Here is a 25,700-nt window from a genome sequence, read left to right on the forward strand (position 1 = left end):
CTCAACCTCGTAGAGGACAAGCAATTCGGCGCAGCTGGTCCTTCGTTCCCCTTTGTGGTGTTACATTAGGCGGCGAGGAATACGGCGGGCGGGCACACACCTTTGAGGACCCCAAGTGGTGGACGAGTGTTTCAGCGCTACCAACAGACACGTCCAGTTGAGCAGCGAGGTATCTGTCATCAGTCACGTCGAATGAGAGTGTCCGCACGTCCCAACACTGCAGGAGTCAGAGCTGCGTGCGGCGGGCCGGACAGATTTGCGCGGCTTTGCTGCCACGATGACAGACGCCTCGGCCAGCGACTGACCGCACTTTTCTTCACTGCCAGGTCTCTGCAGACGTTCTGCAAGCGCCTACGAATATCTGTGATGCTGCGGTTTCCCGCCAAAAGAAACTCGATGACAGCTCTCTGCTAGGAACGCATCTTAGTTAGAAACACCATTTTGCAGGGTATGTATAGCACTGCCGTCAGTCGAAACTTCATGAAACTATTGGGGTCTGAAGCGTAAATATTCCACAATGTACCACAACAAATTCCGCATTTTCTTCAAACGAAATGGGCCGAGAAAAAGAGTAGAGTTGCATCATTTACTGATCGCCCCTCGTAGAATTATTAAAGAGGGATTTCAACTGGGAGTGCCTACCGAACTACGGCAGCACTTTATGATACATCACTGTTGTTATGAAACAGATGGAGCGGGGACTGACTGTGGAGTCCCAATGTGTAAAAGCAATGTACAGCATGGGCGACGTGTGTATACACATTTCCACTGGTCCTAGGCAGTAGGTTCCATAATTGGATCTCGTTTGCAAGCATGTTAAGTGACGAATAAATGACTGATATCTGTTAATAGATGACGAATGGAATATACATGATGACAAGAGTGCATTGTCTTGCGTAGGCACACTGAAACAGATTTTAGGTACAAGAGATTAACATAGAAATACAATTTTTTAAAAAAAAACAAAAACAAAAAACAGGCTCCGACTGCGACAAAGACCCAGGTTAAATTTATGCGGACACTGTCAGAGCCTTTCGAAATCAAAGCGCGAATGAGCCAAGAAGATGGGCTGTTGACATTATAGTGTGCTTGAGAAAGTGATACAAGAATGGCGCAAAAAGAAATAAATCCTCAAAACTGACAAACCAATAATTTTAAGCATAGGCAACTTATTTACAGATTGCCTAGCTTTTGTCAACGATTTAGCAATATCAACTCGCGACATTTCGTCAGTCCGTAGTCAGACTGAACTCTTGAAAGAAGCTGCAGAAAAATTCAGCCTCGAAGTATCTCTTGAGGGGGGAGAATACGTGACACGCAACAAACAAGCACCAAACATCATGGAGACGAAATAATTATGACGAAATTAAACGAGTTCTGCAATTTAAATATATCGGTAAAAGGAAGATGGAATCGAAACAAAAGGAAAAGAAAGTAGATGTCAACAGATGGAAACTGCATACCGAGTTAGCCACAGCTTCTACAACGAGAAATGGGTGTCCAAGCCCACACAGCTAAGACAGTACAATACAATAATCAAACCAAATCACCTATATGAATCAAATGTAGTATTTTTGAACAGGAAAGGAGACACTGAAAAAATTGAGAAAAATGTACGTGAAATCGTAAGAGAAATTCTACGCCCAAAGCTTGTAGACGAACAGTACTGACAGAGAGTAAATCAGGAAATCAAACAATAGACAAATATCCATGGCGATAAGCTACAGACTCTTACAAAACGAGCAGTCGAATTATTTTAAAACATAAGTGAAGCCAAAACGAACACGATCAAATTGTTTGGAGATATCAAAACCGAGCTGAAATTGACAGGAATTACACCAGACGATGTCCCAAATCGCAGAACCTTAAGTCCAAAATTCACGAATGGGAAGTTGACCAAGATGAAAATGCAAAGAAGAACACTGGGACTGTGTGGTGTAAAGAGAGAAAGGCAGCCGACAGAAGGAGAACGAAAGAAATATGGAAGCTAGAGCCCACCTCTACTCAATTTGGGTAGTCCTGGTGGGCTTAATCGTTAATAATAAAAAATGGTTCAAATGGCTCTAAGCACATCTGAGGTCATGAGTCCCCTAGACTTACAACTACTTAAACCTAACTAACCTAAGGACATCACACACATCTATGCCCGAGGCAGGATTCGAACCTGCGACCGTAGCAGCAGCGCCGTTCCAGACTGTGGCGCCTAGAACCGCACGGTCACAGCGGCCGGCGCTAACAAAAATAAATAAATAATAATAATAATAATAAGTAATAACCATAGATCATGATAATATGAAGTTGGTTTTGTGAAGGGAAGGTCATGTTCTGAACAAATATTTAATCAGAAATCAAATATTCGCCTTATATTACTGAGTTCAAAAGACAGTTATAGCGCTTCACTCTTTCCGCAGCATTGTTCCGTCGCTGTCAGCCATGTTACGTTGCCACTGTGTGTGTGTGTGTGTGTGTGTGTGTGTGTGTGTGTGTGTGTGTGTGTGTGTGTGTGTCGTCGTCCCCCCACCCCCCCACCCCCCTATCACAGCGCCACTGTCTCTTTCACTCTTTATACAACACAACAACGGTTCAAATGGCTCTGAGCACTATGGGACTTAACATCTATGGTCATCAGTCTCCTAGAACTTAGAACTACTTAAACCTAACTAACCTAAGGACATCACCTACATCCATGCCCGAGGCAGGATTCGAACCTGCGACCGTAGCGGTCGCGCGGGCCGAGACTGTAGCGCCTAGAACCGCTCGGCCACTTCGGCCGGCGGGTATTTATCGATAGCGATTAAAGATTTTTGGAATATGGGAGACGGCTCTTCTACACAAATGGCTAGATAATATACAGTTAAAATCTGAGCAGTTTGCTGCAGTCCTTTATGATTTAGAGGTCGTATCGTACGGGATTTTACCTGTACAAGTATGGTGACAGTGAACCTCTGTATCGTGGAAACGAATAAAGATATCAATAAAATTTTCGAGTATATTGGTGATTGAGATGTTAGTAATATATCGTAAGACTTTGGGTCAGTTGATGCGCATAGCCAGCTTGGAATCCTCCGCTGTGTTTCGGTCCGCTGCTGACGCAAAAATGTAACAATTAAATCCCTCTTTTTGCGGTTTACCGAGGAACCGCCCAGGAACTAATGGTGTCTCCACAGGTTCCATGAGGCCGACCGTAGACCGCATCAAATGTAAAAAGAACCAACCGATTTGATTCGTTTGCCTATTCAGGAGTGAGCGTGTAATATTCGTACTTTGACCCTGTACTGCACGACAGTGACGCTAAGACTATCGTCCAGTTGGGTACAAAAATGGTCCCTAGCCCAACGGCCATCGAAAAGACTTGACCCTGCCTTTTGATCACCAGCAGAACGCGAGGTATGAGCACTTGAAAACCCCATTTTTTTGCCCGGCGTTTCGGAACATAGGATGCATGCCGGTAATAGGTATAAAGGGTGAAAAGTATTTAAACCGACAAACTCTGGGAGGTTGTAGGGGACAACAAAACAAATATTTCCCCATAATGTATCCGTGGTCTAGGGGTAGCGTCTTTGATTCATAATAAAAACGTCTTCGGTTCGGTTCGATACCCGCCACTGCCTAAATTTTGATAAATAATCAGCATTGGCGGCCGAAGACTTCCGGCATAAGAAGTCAGCCTCATTCTGGATTGTAGACCCAGTATCAGATACTGGATTGTAAGGCGTACCCAGGAGCAGATATAGACTCAGATCACAATATAGTAGTGATGAAGAGTAGGCTGAAGTTCAAGACATTAGTCAGGAAAGAAGTGGGATACGGAAGTTCTAAAGAATGACGAGATACCTTTGAAGTTCTCTAACGCTATAGATACAGCAATAAGGAATAGCGCAGTAGGCAACACAGTTGAAGAGGAATGGACGTCTAAAAAGGGCCATCACAGAAGTTGGGAAGGAAAACATAGGTACAAAGAAGGTAGCTGCGAAGAAACCATGGGTAACAGAAGAAATACTTCAGTTGATTGATGAAAGGAGGAAGTACAAACATGTTCCGGGAAAATCAGGAATACAGAAATACAAGTCGCTGAGGAATGAAATAAATAGGAAGTGCAGGGAAGCTAAGACGAAATGGCTGCAGGAAAAATGTGAAGACATCGAAAAAGATATGATTGTCGGAAAGACAGACTCAGCATACAGGAAAGTCAAAACAACATTTGGAGACATTAAAAGCAACGGTGGTAACATTAAGAGTGCAACGGGAATTCCACTGTTAAATGCAGAGGAAAGAGCAGATATGTGGAAAGAATACATTGAAAGCCTCTATGAGGGTGAAGATTTGTCTGATGTGATAGAAGAAGGAACAGGAGTCGATTTAGAAGAGATAGGGGATCCAGTATTAGAATCGGAATTTAAAAGAGCTTTGTAGGACTTACGGTCAAATAAGGCAGAAGGGATAGATAACATTCCATCAGAATTTCTAAAATCATTAGGGGAAGTGGCAACAAAACGACTATTCACGTTGGTGTGTAGAATATATGAGTCTGTCAACATAGCATATGACTTTCGGAAAAGCATCATCCACACAATTCCGAAGACGTCAAGAGCTGACAAGTGCGACAATTATCGCACAATCAGCTTAAGAGCTCATGCATCGAAGCTGCTTACAAGAATAATATACAGAAGAATGGAAAAGAAAATTGAGAATGCGCTAGGTGACGACCAGTTTGGCTTTAGGAAAAGTAAAGGCACGAGAGAGGCAATTCTGACGCTACGGCTAATAATGGAAGTAAGGCTAAAGAAAAATCAAGACACGTTCATAGGATTTGTCGACCTGGAAAAAGCGTTCGACAATATAAAATGGTGCAAGCTGTTCAAGATTATGAAAAAAGTAGGGGTAAGCTATAGGGAGAGACGGGTCATATACAATATGTACAAAAACCAAGAGGGAATAATAAGAGTGGATGATCAAGAACGAAGTGCTCTTATTAAGAAGGGAGTAAGACAAGGCTGTAGCCTTTCGCCCCTACTCTTCAATCTGTACATCGATGAAGCAATGATGGAAATAAAAGAAAGGTTCAGGAGTGGAATTAAAATACAAGGTGAAAGGATATCAATGATACGATTCGCTGATGACATTGCTATCCTGCGTGAAAGTGAAGAAGAATTAAATGATCTGCTGAACGGAATGAACAGTGTAATGAGTACACAGTATGGTTTGAGAGTAAATCGGAGAAAGAGTAAGGTAATGAGAAGTAGTAGAAATGAGAACAGCGAGAAACTTAACATCAGGATTGATGGTGACGAAGTCAATGAAGTTAAGGAATTCTGCTACCTAGGCAGTAAAATAACCAATGACGGACGGAGCAAGGAGGACATCAAAAGCAGACTCGCTATGGCAAAAAAGGCATTTCTGGCCAAGAGAAGTATACTAATATCAAATACCGGCCTTAATTTGAGGAAGAAATTTCTGAGGATGTACGTGTGGAGTACAGCATTCTATGGTAGTGAAACATGGACTGTGGGAAAACCGGAACAGAAGAGAATCGAAGCATTTGAGATGTGGTGCTATAGACGAATGTTGAAAATTAGGTGGACTGATAAGGTATGGAATGAGGAGGTTCTACGCAGAATAGGAGAGGAAAGGAATATGTGGAAAACACTGATAAGGAGAAGGGACAGGATGATAGGACATCTGCTAAGACATGAGGGAATGACTTCCATGGTACTAGAGGGAGCTGTAGAGGGCAAAACTGTAGAGGAAGACAGAGATTGGAATACGTCAAGCAAATAATTGAGGACGTAGGTTGCAAGTGCTACTCTGAGATGAAGAGGTTAGCACAGGACAGGAATTCGTGGCATCCCGCATCAAACCAGTCAGTAGACCGACGAAAAAAAAAAAGTCATTTTTCCTACGAGGATTATTTAAACCGGTTGAGGCCGTATTACGCTCGCCAGTTGTTAGAGGGGGTATTACGCTCTTCAGTTATAGGCAACTGCTGTCCACCAATGTAGTAGTGCATTGTCTCTATTTACTAATGGAGAGATACACCTGGATTGAGTAGACTGATATGGTTGGTGCGTACTACGCAGCACAGCACAACAGACGAGCTGCACAGATGGTTTATCAACAACAATATCCTAATCGCCGTATCCCTCATCATACGACCTTTGCTGCCGTGTAACAACGTCTGCGTGTGACCGGGTCATTTAGCAGATTACCTGGGCAGGGACGCCGTCACAGTGCAAGAACGCTGCAATTTGAGGAAGCTGTCTTGCAGCATGTGGAGCGGGATCCTTCTATCAGTGCGGTTCTTCGTTAATGTGTGAGTCGGAGTTTAATTGGGCCGATCTGCTACCTAGGCCATTAAATGGCAGGTACTATTACAATTTTCTGGCCAGAGCATTGCCAGAATTGCTGGAAGACTTCCCGCTCCCTAGAAAACAACGCATGTGGTCGCAACAGGACGGGACGCCGGCACATTTCAGTCGCCGTGTTCGTCGATTCCTGGACCGACGGTTCCCAGAAACGTGGATTGGCAGAGGTGGTCCTGTACCGTGGCCTGCTCGATCCCCAGATATGTCCCCTCCGGACTTTTTTGTGTGGGGAGAGATGCTCGACCTTGTTTACGCAAGTCCTGTTGCATCAGAAGAGGATCTGGTTGCCCGGATAGTATCAGCAGCAGGAACAATTTAGGATACTGCTGGGGTTGTTGCCCGTGTCAGACAGAACATGATCCGACGGGGTAACCTTTGTTTACGTGTCAATGGAGGCATTTTTGAAAATCTAATGTAACTGAAATTGGGTTGTGTTGATGTGTTGTCTGTGGTCATAAAAAAATGGAAAAGTGTTTGTTTGTTTAATTAATTTGCGACCAGAGAAATCTTGCCCTACCGGTTTAAATACTCCTCGTAGGAAAAAATGACATTAGGGGAAAATATTTGCTTTGATGTCCCCTACAACCTCCCAGAGTTTTCGGTTTATACACTTTTCACCCTGTGGATGAGGTAGTATAAGATTGATTTGTGGCTGTATCGCCAACTACAGTGCTCCATGATCGTTTGAGAAAAAGCCCCATTATAGGTAGACAGGAGACAGGAAGAATAAACGTAGGGAGGAGATGAAAGAGCGCCGAAAGAACAACGAATAGAGAATTTAAATTGGGACCTGGTAGTTTGTCGGCTCATGCTAGAACAGGGGAACTTTACTTTGGATGTCGTTAACTGGCCCCAGTACGCTGCCGCCTCGAGCTACTGCCACCGCTGGGTGGGCGGGCGGATGTCTTTTAATTTTCGGTGACGAGACGAGCTGCGGGGCCGGTGTGAGTCACGCTGGGGAGGCCGTGTAGTGTCCCGTGTCGTGTCGTGGCGTGGCGTGGCGAGTATTCCTGGCTGGAGGGAGGGGAGAAGGGGGGAGCCGAGTGGTGGGGGGGTGGAGGGGGGGAGGGGGCCTGCGGCGGGCCGTGGAGCCGCCGTGGCGCGCAGTTCGTGGTGAGGCGCGGCAGCTGCCGTGGTGTGTGGCGGGGCCATGGTGCAGGCGCTCACCAGGTGCCACTGCGCGGCCGCGCACGGACACGACGACGCAGACGTCGGCAAGGCGCGCAGGTACACAAGGCTCTTCTCGCAGCTCTGTCCTTCCCCTAGGGACAGCGGCGGCCGCCAGGCCGGCTACGGAAACGACACGCCGTCGCGTCGACTGCCTGCCTTCACACGGCGCATTTTTGTCCGTAGCCGTGTGGAACACTGCGACTGTCGCGAGTAAAGCTTCGTGCGAAGTACTGCAACCAGTCGCCTTTCGTTCTGTTCTTCAATTTTTACACTACTGGCCATTAAAACTGCTACACCACGAAGATGAAGTGCTACAGACGCGAAACTTAACCGACAGGAACAAGATGCTGTGATATACAAATGATTAGCATTTCAGAACATTCATACAAGGTTAGCGCCGGTGGTGACACCTACAACGTGCTGACATGAGGAACGTTTCCAACCGATTTCTCATACACAAACAGCACTTGACGGCGTTGCCTGGTGAAACGTTGTTGTGATGCCTCGTGTAAGGAGAGAAATGCATACCATCACGTTTCCGACTTTGATAAAGGTCGGATTGTAGCCTATCGCGATTGCGGTTTACCGTATCGCGACATTGCTGCTCGCCTTGGTCGAGGTCCAATCACTATTAGCAGAATATGGAATCGGTGGGTTCGGCAAGGTGATACGGAACGCCGTGCTGGATCCCAACGGCCTCGTATCACTAGCAGTCGAGATGATAGGCATCTTATCCGCATGGCTGTAAGGGATCGTGCAGTCATGTCTGGATCCCTGAGTCAACAGATGGGGATGTTTGCAAGACAACAACCATCTGCACGAACAGTTCGACGACGTTTGCAGCAGCACGGACTATCAGCTCGGAGACCACGGCTGCGGTTACCCTTGACGCTGCATCACAGGCAGGGGCGCCTGCGATGTTGTACTCAACGACGAACCTGGGTGCACGAATGGCAAAACGTCATTTTCTGGGATGAATCCAGGTTCTATTTACAGCATTATCATTGTCGCATCCGTGTTTGGCGAAATCGTGGTGAACGCACATTGAGAGCGTGCATTCGTAATCGTCATAATGGCGTATCACCCGGTGTGATGGTATGGGGTGCCATTGGTTACACCTCTCGGTCACCTCTTGTTCGCATTGACGGCACTTTCAAGAGTGGACGTTACATTTCAGATGTGTTACGACCCGTGGCTCTACCCTTCATTCGATCCCTGCGAAACCCTACATTTCAGCAGGATAATGCACAACATGTTGCAGGTCCTGTACGGCCCTTTCTGGATACAGAAAATGTTCGACTGCTGCCCTGGCCAGCACGTTCTCCAGATCTCTGACCAGTTGAAAACATCTCGTCAATGGTGGCCGAGAAACTGGCTCGTTACAATACGCCAGTCACTACTCTTGAACTGTGGTATCATGTTGAAGCTGCATGGGCAGCTGTACATGTACACGCTTTCCAAGCTCTGTTTCACTCAATGGCCAGGCATATCAAGGCCGTTATTATCGTCAGAGGTATTTGTTCTGGGTACTGATTTCCCAGGATCTATGCACCCAAATTGCGTGAAAATGTACTGACATGTCAGTTCTAGTATAATATATTTGTCCAATGAATACCGTTTATCATCTGCATTTCTTCTTGGTGTAGCACTCTTAATGGCCAGTAGAGTATTCTCCGGTACCGCTTTCGAATCGCCTAGCGATTCGTCATCACGTGGTACGTATTTTTTTCTTCTTTTCCACTATTCTGAATGCATCAGGACCAGATCTTTAGCTTACAGCAAATAATGGAGAAGTGTTACGAGTGGAACAGGGAATTGTATCTATGCTTTATAGATCTTGAAAAAGCATATGACCGGGATCCTAGGGGGAAGTTATTGTCTGTTCTACGAGATTATGGATTAGGAGGCAAACTTTTGCAAGCAATTAAAGGTCTTTACATAGATAGTCAGGCAGCAGTTAGAGTTGACGGTAAATTGAGTACGAGTTCAGAGCAGTTTCAGGGGCAAGACAAGGCTGCAACCTGTCTCCACTGTTGTTCATATTATTTATGGATCATATGTTGAAAACAATAGACTGGCTGGGTGAGATTAAGATATGTGAACACAAAATAAGCGGTCTCGCATATGAAGATGACTTAGTTGTGATGGCAGATTCGATTGAATGTTTGCAAAGTAATATTTCAGAGCTAGATCAGAAATGTAGGAACTATAGTATGAAGATTAACATCTCCAAAATAAAAGTAACGTCAGTGGGAAAGAGATATAAACGGATTGAGTGCCGAATAGGAGTAACAAAGTTAGAACAGATGGACGGTTTCAAGTACTTAGGATGCATATTGTCACAGGATGGGAACATAGGTGAAAGAACTGGAAGCGAGGTGTAGCAAAGGTAATGCAGTGAGCGCTCAGCTACGATCTACTCTTTTCTGCAAGAAGGAAGTCAGTACCGAGACTAAGTTATGTGTGCACCGTTCAATCTTTCGACCAACTTTGTTGTATGGGAGCGAAAGCTGGGTGGATTCAGGTTACCTTATCAACAAAGTTGAGGCTACGGATATGGAAATAGATAGGATGATGGCAGGAGGGTGTCCACAGTGAGGAAATCAAAGAAAAACTGGGAACGAACTCTATAGATGTAGCAGTCAGGGCGAACAGGCTTAGATGGTGGGGTCATGTTACACGCATGGAAGAAGCAAGGTTACCCAAGAGACTCATGGGTTCAGCAGTAGAGGGTAGGAGGAGTCGGGGCAGACCAAGGAGAAGGTACCTGGATTCGGTTAAGAATGATTTTGAAGTAATAGGTTTAACATCAGAAGAGGCACCAATGTTAGCACTGAATAGGGGATCATGGAGGAATTTTATAAGGGGGGGCTATGCTCCAGACGGAACACTGAAAGGCATAATCAGTCTTAAATGGTGGCGATCATGATGATGCTGAATGGCTAGCCGATTCGAAACCGGTAATGGAATAGAAAAATTGAAGAATAAAACGAAAGGCGGCTGGTGTGGAAACCTTTGTCGTGTTTTTCGTCGACAGATGTAGGTTGCGGAGGCAGAGGCCCGGCTTTAGCTGCTGTCTCATTCACGCTGCGCGAGTACCCATTTAGCCGTCTTTCGAAATGCGTGGTTTAGAATGAAACTTGCGTCTGCAAGACAAACAAACAGTGCCTTCTTCTACTTCCCCGTTTAGGGTCCAGTACATCAATCGGTAAAAACGGAGCCCTTATAGCATCATTTTATGTTGTCCACCTGTCTCTCTGTCCGACTGTTAAAAACGCACTTAAGAAGTTCAAATTTATGTCACCGTCAAACTCTCTCATCAAAACGTATAGGATAAGTTCAGTCTTGATCTCAACACTTATGTCTCAATGACATAGGTGACCGGTTTCGGTTATATTTGTATAACCATCTTCAGAACCATGGCTTCCTTGGAGGACGGTAGGTGGAGCTCTCCCCAGCTGCTACTGATCAATAGCGTATTACATTTTAACTTAATTTCAGTCTTGATCACAACACTTATGTCTCAATAATAGATGAGGAGAGCTGAGGAGAGCTCCGCCTACCATCCTCCAAGGAAGCCATGGGTCTGAAGATGGTTATATAAATATAACCGAAACCGGTCACCTATGTCATTGAGACATAAGTGTTGCGATCAAGACTGAACTTAAGTTAAAATATAATACTCTATTGATCAGTTTCCAAAAATGTTTACCAAAATTGTAAAACCTATAGGGCACCTCCAGTAGACCTCGAATCATCAGATTAGCGAACAGGCAAGGTTCCAGAATACAACCAAAAGAAAAAGAATGTGAAACTATACCACAAGAAAAAACTTTTTTGGTCATTTGCTATCGGACGGTGTGTCTATCTGTGTATCTGTCCTCCTCTTATGACCCTCCGGAAGGTATATACGTATCGTGTTAAAATTTGTGTAATATAGTTATGCGTATAGTCCCTTCACGTTGTTTAATATTTAAGCTTGTAAGTGAATGCAACCAAAAGATCCGGCCATTAATATCAAATATTTTTATACTCTTAAACTGACTCCTCAAAACCTGTGAAGTACTCCCCGTTGTTCTAGAATCATGGAATTTGGCAATAGGAATAGTTTAACACTACAAGTATAGCGAAACTCCTAAATTGTTAATTTCTAATCATATCACATGGGAAAAATAATTTTTTGGTCATTCTCGAAAGTCTTGGAATTCCCAGGACCGATATCTAGATATTATAAATATCGTTAAGAGGCAATAATCTTTGAGATGGTCGATAGCTGGGACGTTTGAAGTGTCTGTGTGTACAGAGTACAGTCTGTGCGGAACCCTCGGTGCGCGGGTCCTACTCTCACTTATCCGTTTTGTTTTCCTTTATCTTTTTCTTCTTTCTCCTCCCGTTGGTCTCTTTGCATTATCTGCCCTGGAGTGGTAACTGTACAACAGACCACTATTAAAGGCGGGATACTGGTCACCGACTACAGAGCACTACAAACAGACGAAAGGGCAGGTCATCCAAGTTTCCGAGGAAGGTCGTCGAAAAGACCCACACAACTACAGGCCGATACCTCTGACGTCGGTATGATGTAGAAGTTTGCAACATGTTTTTTGCTCGAGTATTGTGACATTTCTGGCGACCGAAACGCTCCTCTACAGGAACCGCCATGGGTTGCGGAAACGACGACCGTGTGTGAAACCGAGCTCGCTGTGTTCCTCCACGGGGCGCAGGGAGAAGCAGGGGCCGGCACGGCGCCCAGCAACGTGGCGTCATCATCGACTCCCGTGAGGCGTTCCGTGCACTGGGTTGGTGCACAAGTTGGCAGCGCTTTGGTTTTGCCTGTTCGTATTCTGGTTTCTATGGGTTTGTTTGTCGATTATCATTTATTTGTAGTTCACTGTCGCTATTTGTCATCCGTCATTTGGAGATAGTGAGTGGAGCTGCTGACGCTAGAAAAACTAGTGCCAAGTGGAGAAATCGCAGCATTTCCGACATATTCTTGTGTTTAACTTCAATAGAGGGGTGACAGCAGCGGAGGCAACACAAATGCCATTAGACAGAGCACGGCAAGGAAATAGTCTTCTCGTGTTAAGGAGGATGGTTTTAACGTAATTGACTCATCGCATTCAGGAAGACCTTCGAGGTTTGATGGAGACAGTCTAAAGGTATCAACCCACAATGATCCATGTCGGTGTACTCGGAAACTGGCAAATGCCATTAACTGTGGTCATTTCACCATCGGGCGAGATTTGCGTGTAGGTTCGAAAATCGAGTTTATAGGTATCGCATGTTCTAAAATGGTTCAAATGGCTCTGAGCACTACGGGACTCAACATCTGAGGTCACCAGTCCCCTAGAACTTAGGACTACTTAAACCTAACTAACCTAAGGACATCACACACATCAATGTCCGAAGCAGGATTCGAACCTGCGACCGTAGCGGTCGCGCGGTTCGAGACTGAAGCGCCTAGAACCGCTCGGCCACAACGGCCGGCTCGCATGTTCTAAGTCGAAATTAACAAAATCAGCGGGTGGCCATATTTGCATCTCTGCTTGCTAGTCGTCAAGTGGATCGTGAACAACACCGGCCGTTTCTATGCTGTATCGTAACTGCTGACGAGGAAAAGAAAAGAATGGCTGAGCTGAAACAAAGCAGCAACTCCCCCTACAAAAACCTGCGCGCATCCGCAAAAGATAATGTCACGCATCTGGTGTAGTACGAATTGCCTACAATTTGCTTCCCCGGGGTGTAACCATCAGTGCTGACATTTACTGCCGACAGCTGAGACACCCTGCAGACGCAGTCGGAGAACATCCAGCAGGAAGACTGCGTCAAGTGACGCTACTCCATCCATTGTGGTAACTGTCAGAAAACACTGCACGGGAGTTGGTTTGGGAAGCCATTCCGCACCCACCACATTCATTCATCTGATCTTGCGCCCTCAGACTGTCACCTCTTCCGCCCTCTACCGAACAAACGTGAAGGAACTTCATTCCGATCATGGTTCGACTAGTTCTCCGCCTGAATACCGTGTGATTAGTACAGTATCGGCATCGAGAAGCTACCCAGCGTTGGTCGGTTGCTGTAACTAGTAAAGTCTAGAGTCCCTGTTTCGTGTATCTCTTGTGTTTATTGTGGAAAAACGGTAGGAACTTAGGCACCGAGGAATAGTTCCGCATTGCTGCCTCATGAACAAAATCCAGGCTGCGGAATATTATAGCAGCTGTGTGATGCTGTTGAAGAATTTTTGACAAGCAGAACACAGCATGTAATTCTGTACGGAGAAAAGACTAGACACAAAAATAACTTCGGGTGTGTTACGTAACACACATAAACGGCCCTCTTGATAACTTCATCAGCTGCTTTCCGGCGATGGTGCTGTTGTACACAGAAGTCGCAACGCAAGAAAATACTGGAAGACCTGCAGAGTATCGACACTTGCTGCAGGGAGGGGCGATTGACTGCCAACATAAACGAATGTAGCGGGTTGTGCGTAATTAGGCAGGAAGATCCGTTATTCTATGCTTACAGGACTGCATAACGATCAGTGGAAGCAGTGCAGTCCAGAAAATATCTAGTCGTATGTGTATGGAGCCATTTAAAGCGCAACGACCACAAAAAACTAATTGCAGTAAAGGCAGATGCCAGACAGAGGGTCACTGAAAGGAAACGTAGACCATCAACAAAGGAGCTACCCCAGAAAACACTCGTTCACCGACACTTGAATACTTCTTGTTAGGGTGGGATCTATATCAGGTTAGTCTTATGGAGGAGATAGAGAAGGTACAAAGAACAGTAGCACGTATCGTTGCAAGTTCGGTTAGTAAGCGCGAAGGCGTCACAGACACGACCGACCAGTTCCAGTGGCAGACGCTACGGCAGACGCGTTCTGCTTCACTGTGTGGTTTGCTTTTAAAGCTGCCAGACCGCACGTCCCTACAAGAGTCGAACAATAATTTTGCTGCAATAAAAAAAGCGGGGAAGTGAGAGTGGCACACGAGGTGCTCACCGCCACACACCGTAAGCTGGTTTGCCGAGCAGACTCGTCTGCGGCGCAGAGATCCGAAAACTGTCACAAGAACTACAAAGAAACAGTCGTCGGTAGTGAGACAGTCGCCATCAATTTTCCCGTTGCCACCGCTCCTGCTGCAGGTCGCACATTTCTAGTCTGCCGCACCGAGTCCCAACGCTAAACTAACAATTCGTCCAGTGCCCAAGATGGTACAATTGTTTGCGGAAGGTTTACCCAGGTTGTATGGCAGCAGCTGTTGGTTGGTCTGTTAAATATTTCCAGTTGCAACAGCCTAGCAGTCTGCCTACCTAGCTGAGATGCGGCCACCTGCCGTGCAGAACAAACCAGATCGGAGGCCCTCCTTAGAAAACACTAACCCACACCCGTCTCCTTCCTCCCCCCCCCCCCCCTCCCCAACAGGTGACACGCGACAGCTGGGAATCGGCTGTTGTTTCTGCGTCACGCAACAGCCAAAATGCTTCCCCCGTCTGGTTGGAAGTACCTTCTTATGTTTTTCGTATCAAAGCATTACCTCTGTGAAAACTGCGTTCGCTTTTTGTCTTCGTTTTCCATAACTGATCGTGGTTTTACATTTCGCAGTAGTGCATTTCTTTCCTTATGCACGCGCAACATGTTACCTTTAAAGAAGGGCTCTACGGTCGCTAAGCACAACAGTTCCTCACGGAATCAAAGTGTGTTACATTTATTCACGTTCAGCGTGAACTGATCAAGTTACATTGCCAGCGAATGTCTTTGATATCGAGTACATGACGAAGAAAATTGTAGACACACACCGTAAGGCCGGACTAACAACAAATTCGTCTAAAACAAAATATCTCTGTATAAGAAGTGATCATCATGACATTATTACATATGGAAATACTGTTGAGCCAAATCAAAAGCGTAAATAACCTTATGTTGTCCATCTTGGACTGTTACGGTTCGTGTTCTGTGAGAAAAAATAAGTTAAAATGTACTTTTATGGCACACCACAAGGTCCTGTGCACCGGAACGGAATGTAAGCAACTCTTGTCACCGTTTAAAATTTATAATCTTAGTGTCGTATTACGTCAACAAGTGCTTGGTACAGGTTCTTGTAGCAAAATGAAAGCACAACAAATAAGTGGCTCCATCCAGCTAGCAAAAATGTAACATAATAGCATTGTCCCACATGAAGGTGACAGTGTAAACGTGTCACGGTATGAAATGAAAACAGTGACGGACGCAGGTAACTGGTTTACTTTAAGTTTTAAAGGTATAAATATCTGGGAGTTATAATCTGAGATCAGGGTTCCAGTAAACAAGAAATGAGTCAGAGGACAACACAAGCTAAAGAAGCAATCAGTAAGCTGCATTCCGTCCTTTGCTCAGATAAAATTAAAAACGCAAAGGAAGTTACGTGAATCAATAATACTGAGATACAAGCATACTCGAAGCCGTGCAAATGGGAATTTATAGAGGAAGTTGTAAAATTTGTAGATTAGAGTGGATCCCGATAAACAAATCAGGTAGCGAATGAAAACTCCCACGTGCATCACCGAAGTTGTGGAGAAACGGCGATTTAAACGGTATGCAAATGTGATGAAATTAGACGATGAACGACGGCCTAAAAAGTTCAATGTTGGACATCTCCGTACTAGAGAAAAAGAGGAAGGCGCTGTGCAGAATGGAAAGATTGAGTGGAGGGGGGCATGCAACGAAGTAATTTGAAAGAAGATTTACGCAAGAATCGAGAGGCTTCAATATGACACTGCGAGAAACGACCATTAGAACTGCAAACTATTCGCAAATACATTAATACATGTAACTTCTAGAAGGGCATCGAAATTTGTTATTTTTGTAACGTCTATATTCTGGAATACGGAACGTTTTTATAAATAGCAGCATTCTCCGTCCACGAGCCAGATCCGTTCTGTCTGTGCGTAAGTGTTGCAAATGAATTTTCTTTCAGCGCCTGAGACGCAGCTTTCGGATATAGACTTGATTCTGGTTACGGAGCGACAGTATTCTAGGAGCGTTCGCACCAGTCATTTGTAGTCATCGTCTGTGAAAGGTCCTAGATTATGTTTTTATTCATGGATGTTGTTCAGAAACTGTGTGCGTATTCTTTTCACCTAAATAAGAGTCAGTCGTCACCAGCACACAAATTTTTCGTAAAAGTAACTTTCGGATTTCAACAGGCAAATCTGCCATCTCCGTAAGTTTGATACAGGCTTAAATCATAGGTTACTTGACGTCAAATAAGGATAGGATAATAACAGCGTTCTTCAATGGCTCTGAGCACTATGGGACTCAACTGCTGTGGTCATCAGTCCCCTAGAACTTAGAGCTACTTAAACCTAAATAACCTAAGGACATCACACACATCCATGCCCGAGGCAGGATCCGAACCTGCGACCGTAGCAGTCGCACGGTTCCGGACTGCGCGCCTAGAACCGCGAGACCACCGCGGCCGGCGTTCTTCAATGATTCAGTAAGAAATATAAAATGTTTGTTAAAAATAAATGGATAATGGCTGGGCAACAAAGAACTATAACACGTTTGTTAAAACAAACTGACGACAGACGAGAATCAGTAAAACCAGATAGTTTCGTTAAAGAAACAATGAATAGCTTGACATCCCAAAAAAGTACGTAAGACAATCTACGACAAAAAAAGTCGCATCACGGAGGAATTATCAGAATGGGACTAAAATTGGTAGATGTGGTGTACATGTACAGACAAAGATACAATTTCAGAAAAATTGGATTATCTATTCAAGGGCACAAACTTGACAAATGAGCAAGTCAAAGCAAAGTCCACCTCTGGCTCTTATGCAAGCAGTTATTCGGCTTGGCAATGATTGATAGAGTTGTTCTCTTGAATAAATAATCCAATTTTTCTGAAATTGTAATCATTTGTTTGCCTGGACATGTGCATCATATCTACTGATTCCCGTCCCATTCGGATAATTCCTTCGTAGTGCGTCGTGATTATTTTTATTTTTTGTCTTGGAATGTATATGGGATGTGTGGGAACCGACAGACCGTCGTACCGTAAACAACACACGATATGGGAAAGCGCTGAAAAGCAATGCCTCCGATTCTTTTTTATGTGAAAACTCTTAAAGCTTTTTAAATGAAACAAACGTTATTAACATTCTGAATCTTTATCCTTCACGCCTACATACTTGCAGTCATCAGCCACTAGAGGGCTCAGGCTTGCATCGTGCAGCACGGCGGTGCGTAACGCAACTGTGTCGCTGCGTGAGAAACAGCGAGCCGTCCATACGTGACGCACCCTCTCCTGCACCGTGCAATGCCAGACCAGACCACACACACACACACACACACACACACATACTGCAACTATCACTGTCACCGATGATCCTCCTTACAGTCCTGACTTGGCCCCATCCGATTTTTGTCTGTTTCCAGAATTTAAAGTACACCTTCGAGGGCTTCACTTTTACATTGATGAAGCACTGCAACGAGAGGTGAGGTTGTGGTTCCGTCAACAAAGTCACGGTATCAACGAACTATCCTCCCGTTGGGAGAAATGTTTTCGTCACCGGTTTGATTATGTCGAGAAAGAATAAAGATGTAGAATGTTAATAACGTTTGTTTTATTTAAAAAGCTTCAAGAGTTTTCACATAAAAATTCGGAGGCATTACTTCTCTGTATTCCATCGTATATACGATTAATAGCGACCAACTAAGCGATTACTTGAAGTGAATTGAATACGCCTATATACAAAGTACGAGCGCAAGCATCTGCTGAACCTTGTAAAACGTATAAAACGTTTAAAATAAGCCTAAAAAAGTCAAACATTGGATTGAATGCCCAACGAGCAGTAAAGTATAAAAATTGTATGTATGAGCTATCTACATCATGCCCCCCAAGCCACCTAGTGGTGTGTGGTGGAGCGTATTTCTCGTTCCACTAAATGATCTCTCTTCCACTCACGAATGACGCGCGGGAAGAATTAGAGTCGCTAAGCCTCCGAATTGGCTCTCATTTCTCGAATTTTCTCGTAGTTATCACTACGCGAGGCGTATGTGGGAAGAAGTAATATGTTGTACAACTCTTCCCAGAATGTAATCTCTCGGAGTTTCGATGGTAAACCCCCTCCAAGATGCAAAAAGCCGCAGGCTTTTACACGGAATAAACGATCACGCAACGGAAGGCGTCGCTCTCCGTTGGATCTTCTTTATCTCTTCTATCAGTCCTACGTGGTAAGGGTCCCATATTGATTAACAACACTCAAGAATCGCCTTATAAGCCACTTCCTTCATGGATGAGTTACATTTCCTTAACATTCTTCCTTATGTTATCTGATTTTCCTAGTATTTGTTTCATGTGGTCATTCCACTCAAAGTCGCTCTGGATATTTAATCCTACATATTTTACGGTAGATTCTGTTTCCAGCAACTGTTCGTCAGTAATGTAGTTGTAAAGTAGCGGATCCCATGTGAGCACAATATGTTACTTTATTTACGCTCAGGGCCAACTGCCAGAGCCTGCACCACTCATCAATACTCTGCAGGTCGTTCTGCAAATCGATTTTGTGCTCTTAAGTTGTTACTTTGTTTTAGCCAACCGCATCATCTGTGAACAATCTTAAAGAGCTTTCTGCTAGATCATTTATATACATTGAAAACAAAACGGTGCTATCATACTACTTTGGGGTACTCCAGAAATTAACTTCACATCTGTCGATTTTGTACTTTTACGTGCACAAGTCAGTTCCTTGTGTGTGTTACCTATTACAACAATAGTTCGACATGGAACAAGCTAACTGACGCCGTTTAAAAGGTATTATGTACAAAGCAGTCTGTTGTTCGGTGTGAGCTCATCATTCAGCAAGTCCTTAGAATTAAGGCAAGAGGTTTTCATTTTACACTCCCTGTCAACTGTACGCAAAATTCCCATATGAAGTAAAGAAGGCGGGCAGAGTGTGTTTTTCATTTTTGGAATGTTCTGCGAAAGTAGTTGTACTAGCTGGAAAGGTCCTACAGCCGCCACTCATTCCCGCATCTCTGTCGACAAGTGCCTCGATCTGACCATTATTCCTGATTCTCTTTCATTCCTCTTCTCCACATCACTTCTCGGATACCACTTAGCCACGATTTCCAGGAGGTTTTAATGAAACTTTTCTCTTGGGTCATCTGTTTTCAGCTATTCTTCTGACATGTCCAAACCATCATAGCGGTCCTATTTTATCTGTAATTCTATAATGAGTCTGTGTCCTCTCTCTTATTCCTCATTTCTTACATGGCCGAATCTGGAAATTGATTTATATTTTTACTTTCGCACTTTATTTATATTTTCACACGCTGACTTGATAAGAAGTTAAAACTACGGGATTGGTGTAACACTTAACCTGCTTAAAAATATTTGTAAGTTAGGTTTTAATTGACACTTACAAGAGCCACAGTCACGATATGATTTCCACATTTGAGGACAGTTTGTAAACATGCATACTTCTGCCTGTGTGCAACGATCTAACTCGTGCTATTTTTCTGCAGACTACCTTCTTGCTGTCAGCTCCATCTCCAAGGTACTGGAAAGTACCACGAATTGCAGCTACACCAGCGGCCCAATCGCGCCACTGTCATGTCAACTTCTAACACAAAACATTCTGTAGCAGGCTTTCGTCAGCCCCTTTAAACTAAAATGTACAGGCCGGCCGGCCGACCGACCGACAGACAGAGACAGACAGACCGACCCACCAACCAACAAACCAACCGACCGACCGACCAATTTCATTTCGGCCTACACACGTTCCGACCGACTGCACTCAGCGATTACAGCGCCGTCCCGTTGTTGTGATTGGTTCATTGAGTTTATGTTCGTCGACATCACGCTCGGTTTTAGACGGGAACAGAAAGAAAAACGGAGATTTGGCTGGGCTTTTTTAGATGAAATAAAAGAAAAACAAATCCGAGAGAATGCTGTGAGCAAAGAAGTGGCTAATGCAAGGAAGGAAATTCACCCATGTTCTTCTACTTAAGAAGCTGGAAGTCGACAATTTTCGTAACTAAGAATGGATGAATCATGGATTTCGAAGCTGTCGATCATCATCAAAACTTAACGAAACAGAATACAGGCATGCGAGAGGCTGTCGGCTACATTACGCTTTCTAGCAACTGTCAGGGCCTCAAATTCAGTGCTGTAGTATCTGCACAATTATTAACTAAAGTGAAACCTGCATTTTCAATGATAGTTGACTAAAGAAATACATCGTAGTAAAGCAAAATGAATAAAACAAGATGCATTCATGTAAACTTTATTACTGTCCTTATATACCAGTTTAAGAAACTCATTTCAAATTTGAAAAAAGACTACACATGGTGGTGGCGCAAATCCTAGCAGATTGGTTTGGATGTAGGGCGGACTTCTTTAATCTTGATAACAATGAAGCAGATATGTTTTATGAACTGACGTCCTTGGATGTCGATATTTCGCTTTTTAGATTCCATTGCCGATAAGTACGGGAAATAAAACCTTCAAGGAGATATAGAGAGGGTCGATGAACTTTTATTCTGTCTTTGTGCCTCAAGAAACTAATATCGATGCGTTAAATAAACGAGAATAGTGCTTCATTTCTTGCATCTATGTTGCTATACTCATCGCACGACGTGTCCCACAAACATTCTCTCTCTCTCTCTCTCTCTCTCTCTCTGTCTGTCTGTCTCTCGTTGCGGTTCCCCACAGCTGTCGCCGCACCCAGCATCTCCGTCGCCAAATGCCTCGGTCTCGCCCTTCTTGCTCTTCCATTCCTCGTCTCCCCATCACTTCGAGTTTGCCATGAAACCATTCTCTTGGGCCACCTGTCCTTATCCATCCTTCTGATATGCCCATACCATCCTAGCAGTCTGTAAGCTGTCTCTGTTCTATTTTATCCGTAATACTGTAATGGGTGTGTGTCCTTTGTCTTATTTACTCATTTCTTACGTGGTTAAAATGGTTCAAATGTCTCTGAGCATTATGGGACTTAACATCTGAGGTGGTCAGTCACCTAGACTTAGAACTACTTAAACCTAATTAACCTAAGGACATCACAAACATCATTCCCCGAGGCAGGATTCGAACCTGCGACCATAGCGGCCCCGCGGTTCCAGACTGAAGCGCCCAGAACCACTCTGCCACACCGGCCGGCTCTTACTTGGTCAGGCGAGCAAAGTTGACTGACAATAATTCACAGCGTCTTTGCTTAGCAAGTGCTCATGAAACTGTTTGAACGTATATATACTCGTACTGATATATTTTAGCGATGTCACGCTATTCATTGTTTCTTTAACGAATGTATAATAATGTTTTCGTGGTGCTCAATTATCGTACATTTGTTTTACCAAATGTGCCGTACCTTTGTACGTTTTTAATAAAGTTTTTTTATATTTTTTAATGATTCTTACTGGGATAGCTTCATTGTCCGAACCCTATTTGACGTCACTTACTTATGATTTATGCACGTTTCCCGATTATAAAGAGGACGTACTGATCTTTCGAAACGGTGAAGTAAATTTAATAAAAACGTTTTGTGCACCTGACGACTGATTTTTTTTATTTGTGTGAAAAGTCTGAGGTTACTATGAGAGGTGTTCAATAAGTAATACAACGCTTTTCTTCTGAAAGCAGGTTGGTTTCAATCAGGGTTCGAACACGCTGTATCGTTCAGTCACTCATTTGGCTACAAAACCCTATGTGTTGTTCAGAATCTCTTACTCTCCCTTCAATGTGACGGCCTTTCGCCACTTTACTGGGTACATCGACGAGGTACTCCTCTACTGGCTGACATCGAAGCCGACGTTCTTCTGCACGCCATCACCCACATCTGCTTCCCGCTTCATCAGGCCACGGTTGGAGGTCTGGACTGTAGGCCGGAAGAACAGTGCAGTGCAGCTTTGTGAGGTGCTTTCGGGTGTGCAGACTTGTGTGACGTCAGCTGAGCGGCGGTCCGTCGGTCAGAGCTCGAACGAGAGTGTCCGCACGTTGCGGCAGCACACGAGTCACAGCCGCGTGCAGCCAGCCGGCTCGCGGGAGGTTGCACGGGTTTGCGCGACCCCGTTCCGATGATGACAGAGCACATTCGGCAGGCGCCTGTGAATACCCGCTCTCTAGTTTTCCGCCAAAATAAAACCAAAGACAGCCGCCTGCTCGGAATGCCCGTCCGTTACAGACGCCATTCTGAAGGTTGCTTGTAGCGCCGCTACCTGCCGGAACTTCACGAAACTACAGGGGCCCAAATGGGTATATTCGGCGACAAAAAATTCCGCATTTTTTCAACCGAAATTGGCCTAGAAAAAAATGTTTTGCATTACTTATGTAATGTCCGTGGTGTTTATATTGTGAACAAGGTCGCCGATATGCAACATAAACACCGAGAGTGCCAACACACTTCCTGGAACGCATACGAAGTTAATTCTACACAACCCCAGGACATTCTATATAACATGCTGCATTCTCACTCCAGTAACAACTTTCGCTCGACAGCCCGTGCTACTGGTCTCGCATTCGGAAGGACGACGGTTCAATCCCGCGTCCGGTCATCCTGATTTAGGTTTTCCGTGATTTGCCTGAATCGCTCCAGGATGGTTCCTTTGGCACGGCCGACTTCCTTCCCTGTCCTTCCCTAATCCGATGAGACCGATGACCTCGCTGTTTGGTCTCTTCCCCCAAACAATCCAATCCAATCCTAGTGGTCTCGTTTTTGAGGACGCAGGGCAGCGTTCGTTCGCCCAGATGTGCGTCGGCGTTTTTTTCTTTCCCCGTGTGCTGAGCCCGGCCGGGTGGGGGACGCCTGGCTGTGGCAGAGCGGCAGGAAATGAGACGAAATGAGGCGAGGCGGAGGACCTTGGTGGCTGGCGGGCGGTGCCTCCGTGCCGTGCCGTGGTCGAACACAGTGTGCGCAGGATACAGAGTACAGGGGGTCAGGGGGACAGGGGGGCGGACTCTCCCGGAAATACGCGCCCGCTGACTGGTGACCTCTTCGTCGGAGTGTGTGGGCGTACTGGTGTGTAAAGACCCCTCCCTACACGCGCACCAGTTTATCGGCCGACCGATCAATCTCGTGTCGGCCCACACGTCACGATCGACTGCGCTCAGCGCCGCCTAGTTGTCATTTGTTTACCTTTGTTCACTGAGTTCATGCCCTACGAGATCCCGCTTGCCTTCGTGCAGAAATAGAAACGGAGGTTTGCCTTGGCTGTAGAAAGGCCGATAGCAAGCTTTGGGCAAAGAAGTGACTATTGGAAAGAAAGAAATTCATCCACGTTCTGTTACTTAAGCAGCTGGCAGCTAATAGTCTTCATAATTATCTAACAATCTATGAATCATGCATTTCAGAGCTGCTGAATATCTTCACTTCTTTCTTATCGGAAAAGCAGTGAACTCTCGCTTGACACCACTGAAGTCGCAAATGGCGGCGGCTTGGGGTCAGTGGAATGCCCGCCACCGGGCGTCTGGCTCGCCGATTTGTATCAGTTCGTTGTGTCACTGTGGTGCCAGCGGCTGCTCAAACTGCTGCTGCGCCACAGCCACACGCCGAACACAGTGCTCTTCCCTCTCGGGTAGTACCACGTGGCTGTCTGGAGCCCGGTCTTCTTGCGATCGACCACCGCTGCCAGCAGTCATGTACAGTGCCTACATTCCTGGCAAGATTTTCTGCAGTATCGGAGAAGAAACATCCGGCTTCTCGTAGCCCTATTACATGACCTCGATCAAATTCAGTGAGGTGTTCCTAATGCCGTTTTTTTTCGCCTTAAAATCATTCTCGACTAACATCGGTTCACCACGTACAATAACAAAGGTAGCTGTCGCTCACTACCGTTACAGCGTGCAGTTAAAGCAAAGCATCCTCACAATGGGGTCACTCTTGCGCTAGTGGCACCAAATTTCAACAGACATCACGTGACAGATGTCGGAACACGTCTGCCGTCTTTCTTCTATCTCACACAACTCATTGATGTTGCGACTTTTTCCGTCAGTGTTTGACTTCGCAAAGGAGCAGATTACACGACGTATTCAAAGTAGATTTTGACTGGAGATGCCCTCAGAGCATGGTGACTTGCTCCCTCTCAATAGATTTAATTTTTTTTTAAAACACTGGAGTTGCTAGGTACACTGTCACCCATTTGTGAGTCTGCGTGACAATCAGACATATTTGATACCATAGTACCCTCTTTCGCAATTTTTAAATTCTGAGAAAAATAGAGGTAAGCTATAGGGAAAGACGGGTAATCTACGGTACGTACAAGGACCAAGAGGTAACAGTAAGTGTAACACCAAAACGATGTCCTCGGATTAAAGGCGTGTAAGACAGAGATGCAGTCTTTCGACCCTACGGATCGGTCTATACATGATTGAAATAAAAGACAAGCTCAGCAGTGAGCTCGAAATGACAACGTTCGCTGATGACATTCCAAACCTCAGAATTACAAATTAAATGGCTCTAAGCACTATAGGAGTTAACAACTCAGGTCGTTAATCCCCCTAGATTTAGAATTACTTAAACCTAACTAATCTACGGATGTGCGCAGCTCGTGGCCTTGCGGTAGCGTTCTCGCTTCCTGCGCACGGGGACCCGTGTTCGATTCCCGGCGGCGTCACGGGTTTTTCCTGCCTCGAGATGACTGGGTATTGTTGTGTCGTATTCATCATCATCATCATCATTCGTCCCCATTACGGTCGGACGAAGGCAATGGAAAACCACCTACGCTGGGACCTTGCCTCATCGGCGGCGCGGGGCTCCCGCATCGTTCCCTACGCTCCTCGGAGTATGGGACCGCATCATCATCATTATCAACCTAAGGACAACACACACATCCACGCCCTGGCAGGATTCGAACCTGTGGCCGTAGCAGCAGCGCTGTTCCGGACTCAAGCGCCTAGAACCTCTCGGCCACAACGACCGGCTCAGAATTACAGGATACGTTGAATGGAACTAACAGTTTAATGAGTGCAGAATATGGTTTGAGTGCAAATCGAAGAAATCCGAAATCAGGGGGAGGAGATTAGCGTTTAACAGCCCGTCGACGGCGAAATCTTTAGAGACGAAGGAGGTCGGATTAGGGAAGAATGGAGAAGGAAATCGGCCGTGCTCTTTTTCAAAGGAACCATCCTGGCATTTGCCTGAAGCGATTTAGAGAAGTCACCGAAAACCTACATAGAGATGCCCAGACGCG

The 25,700-nt window shown here is 45.2% G+C and overlaps 1 protein-coding gene across 3 annotated transcripts in view; it reads left to right on the forward strand.

The window, feature by feature from the left end:
• Positions 1-25,700, forward strand: part of LOC126293302 (uncharacterized) — a 237,659-nt gene that overhangs the window by 52,890 nt on the left and 159,069 nt on the right. For 2 of the 3 annotated variants that reach the window (XM_049986433.1, XM_049986434.1), the window contains exon 1: positions 7,480-7,589. The exons of the other annotated variant lie outside the window; for it this stretch is intronic. In XM_049986433.1, the coding sequence (XP_049842390.1) occupies positions 7,513-7,589 (77 nt within the window). In that variant the 5' untranslated portion in view covers positions 7,480-7,512. Of the gene's footprint in view, positions 1-7,479; positions 7,590-25,700 lie in introns of those variants that run through there. 3 annotated transcript variants of the gene reach the window in all.

This window comes from Schistocerca gregaria, chromosome 10 (genome assembly GCF_023897955.1).
Source record: "Schistocerca gregaria isolate iqSchGreg1 chromosome 10, iqSchGreg1.2, whole genome shotgun sequence".
Classification (NCBI taxonomy): domain Eukaryota; kingdom Metazoa; phylum Arthropoda; class Insecta; order Orthoptera; family Acrididae; genus Schistocerca; species Schistocerca gregaria.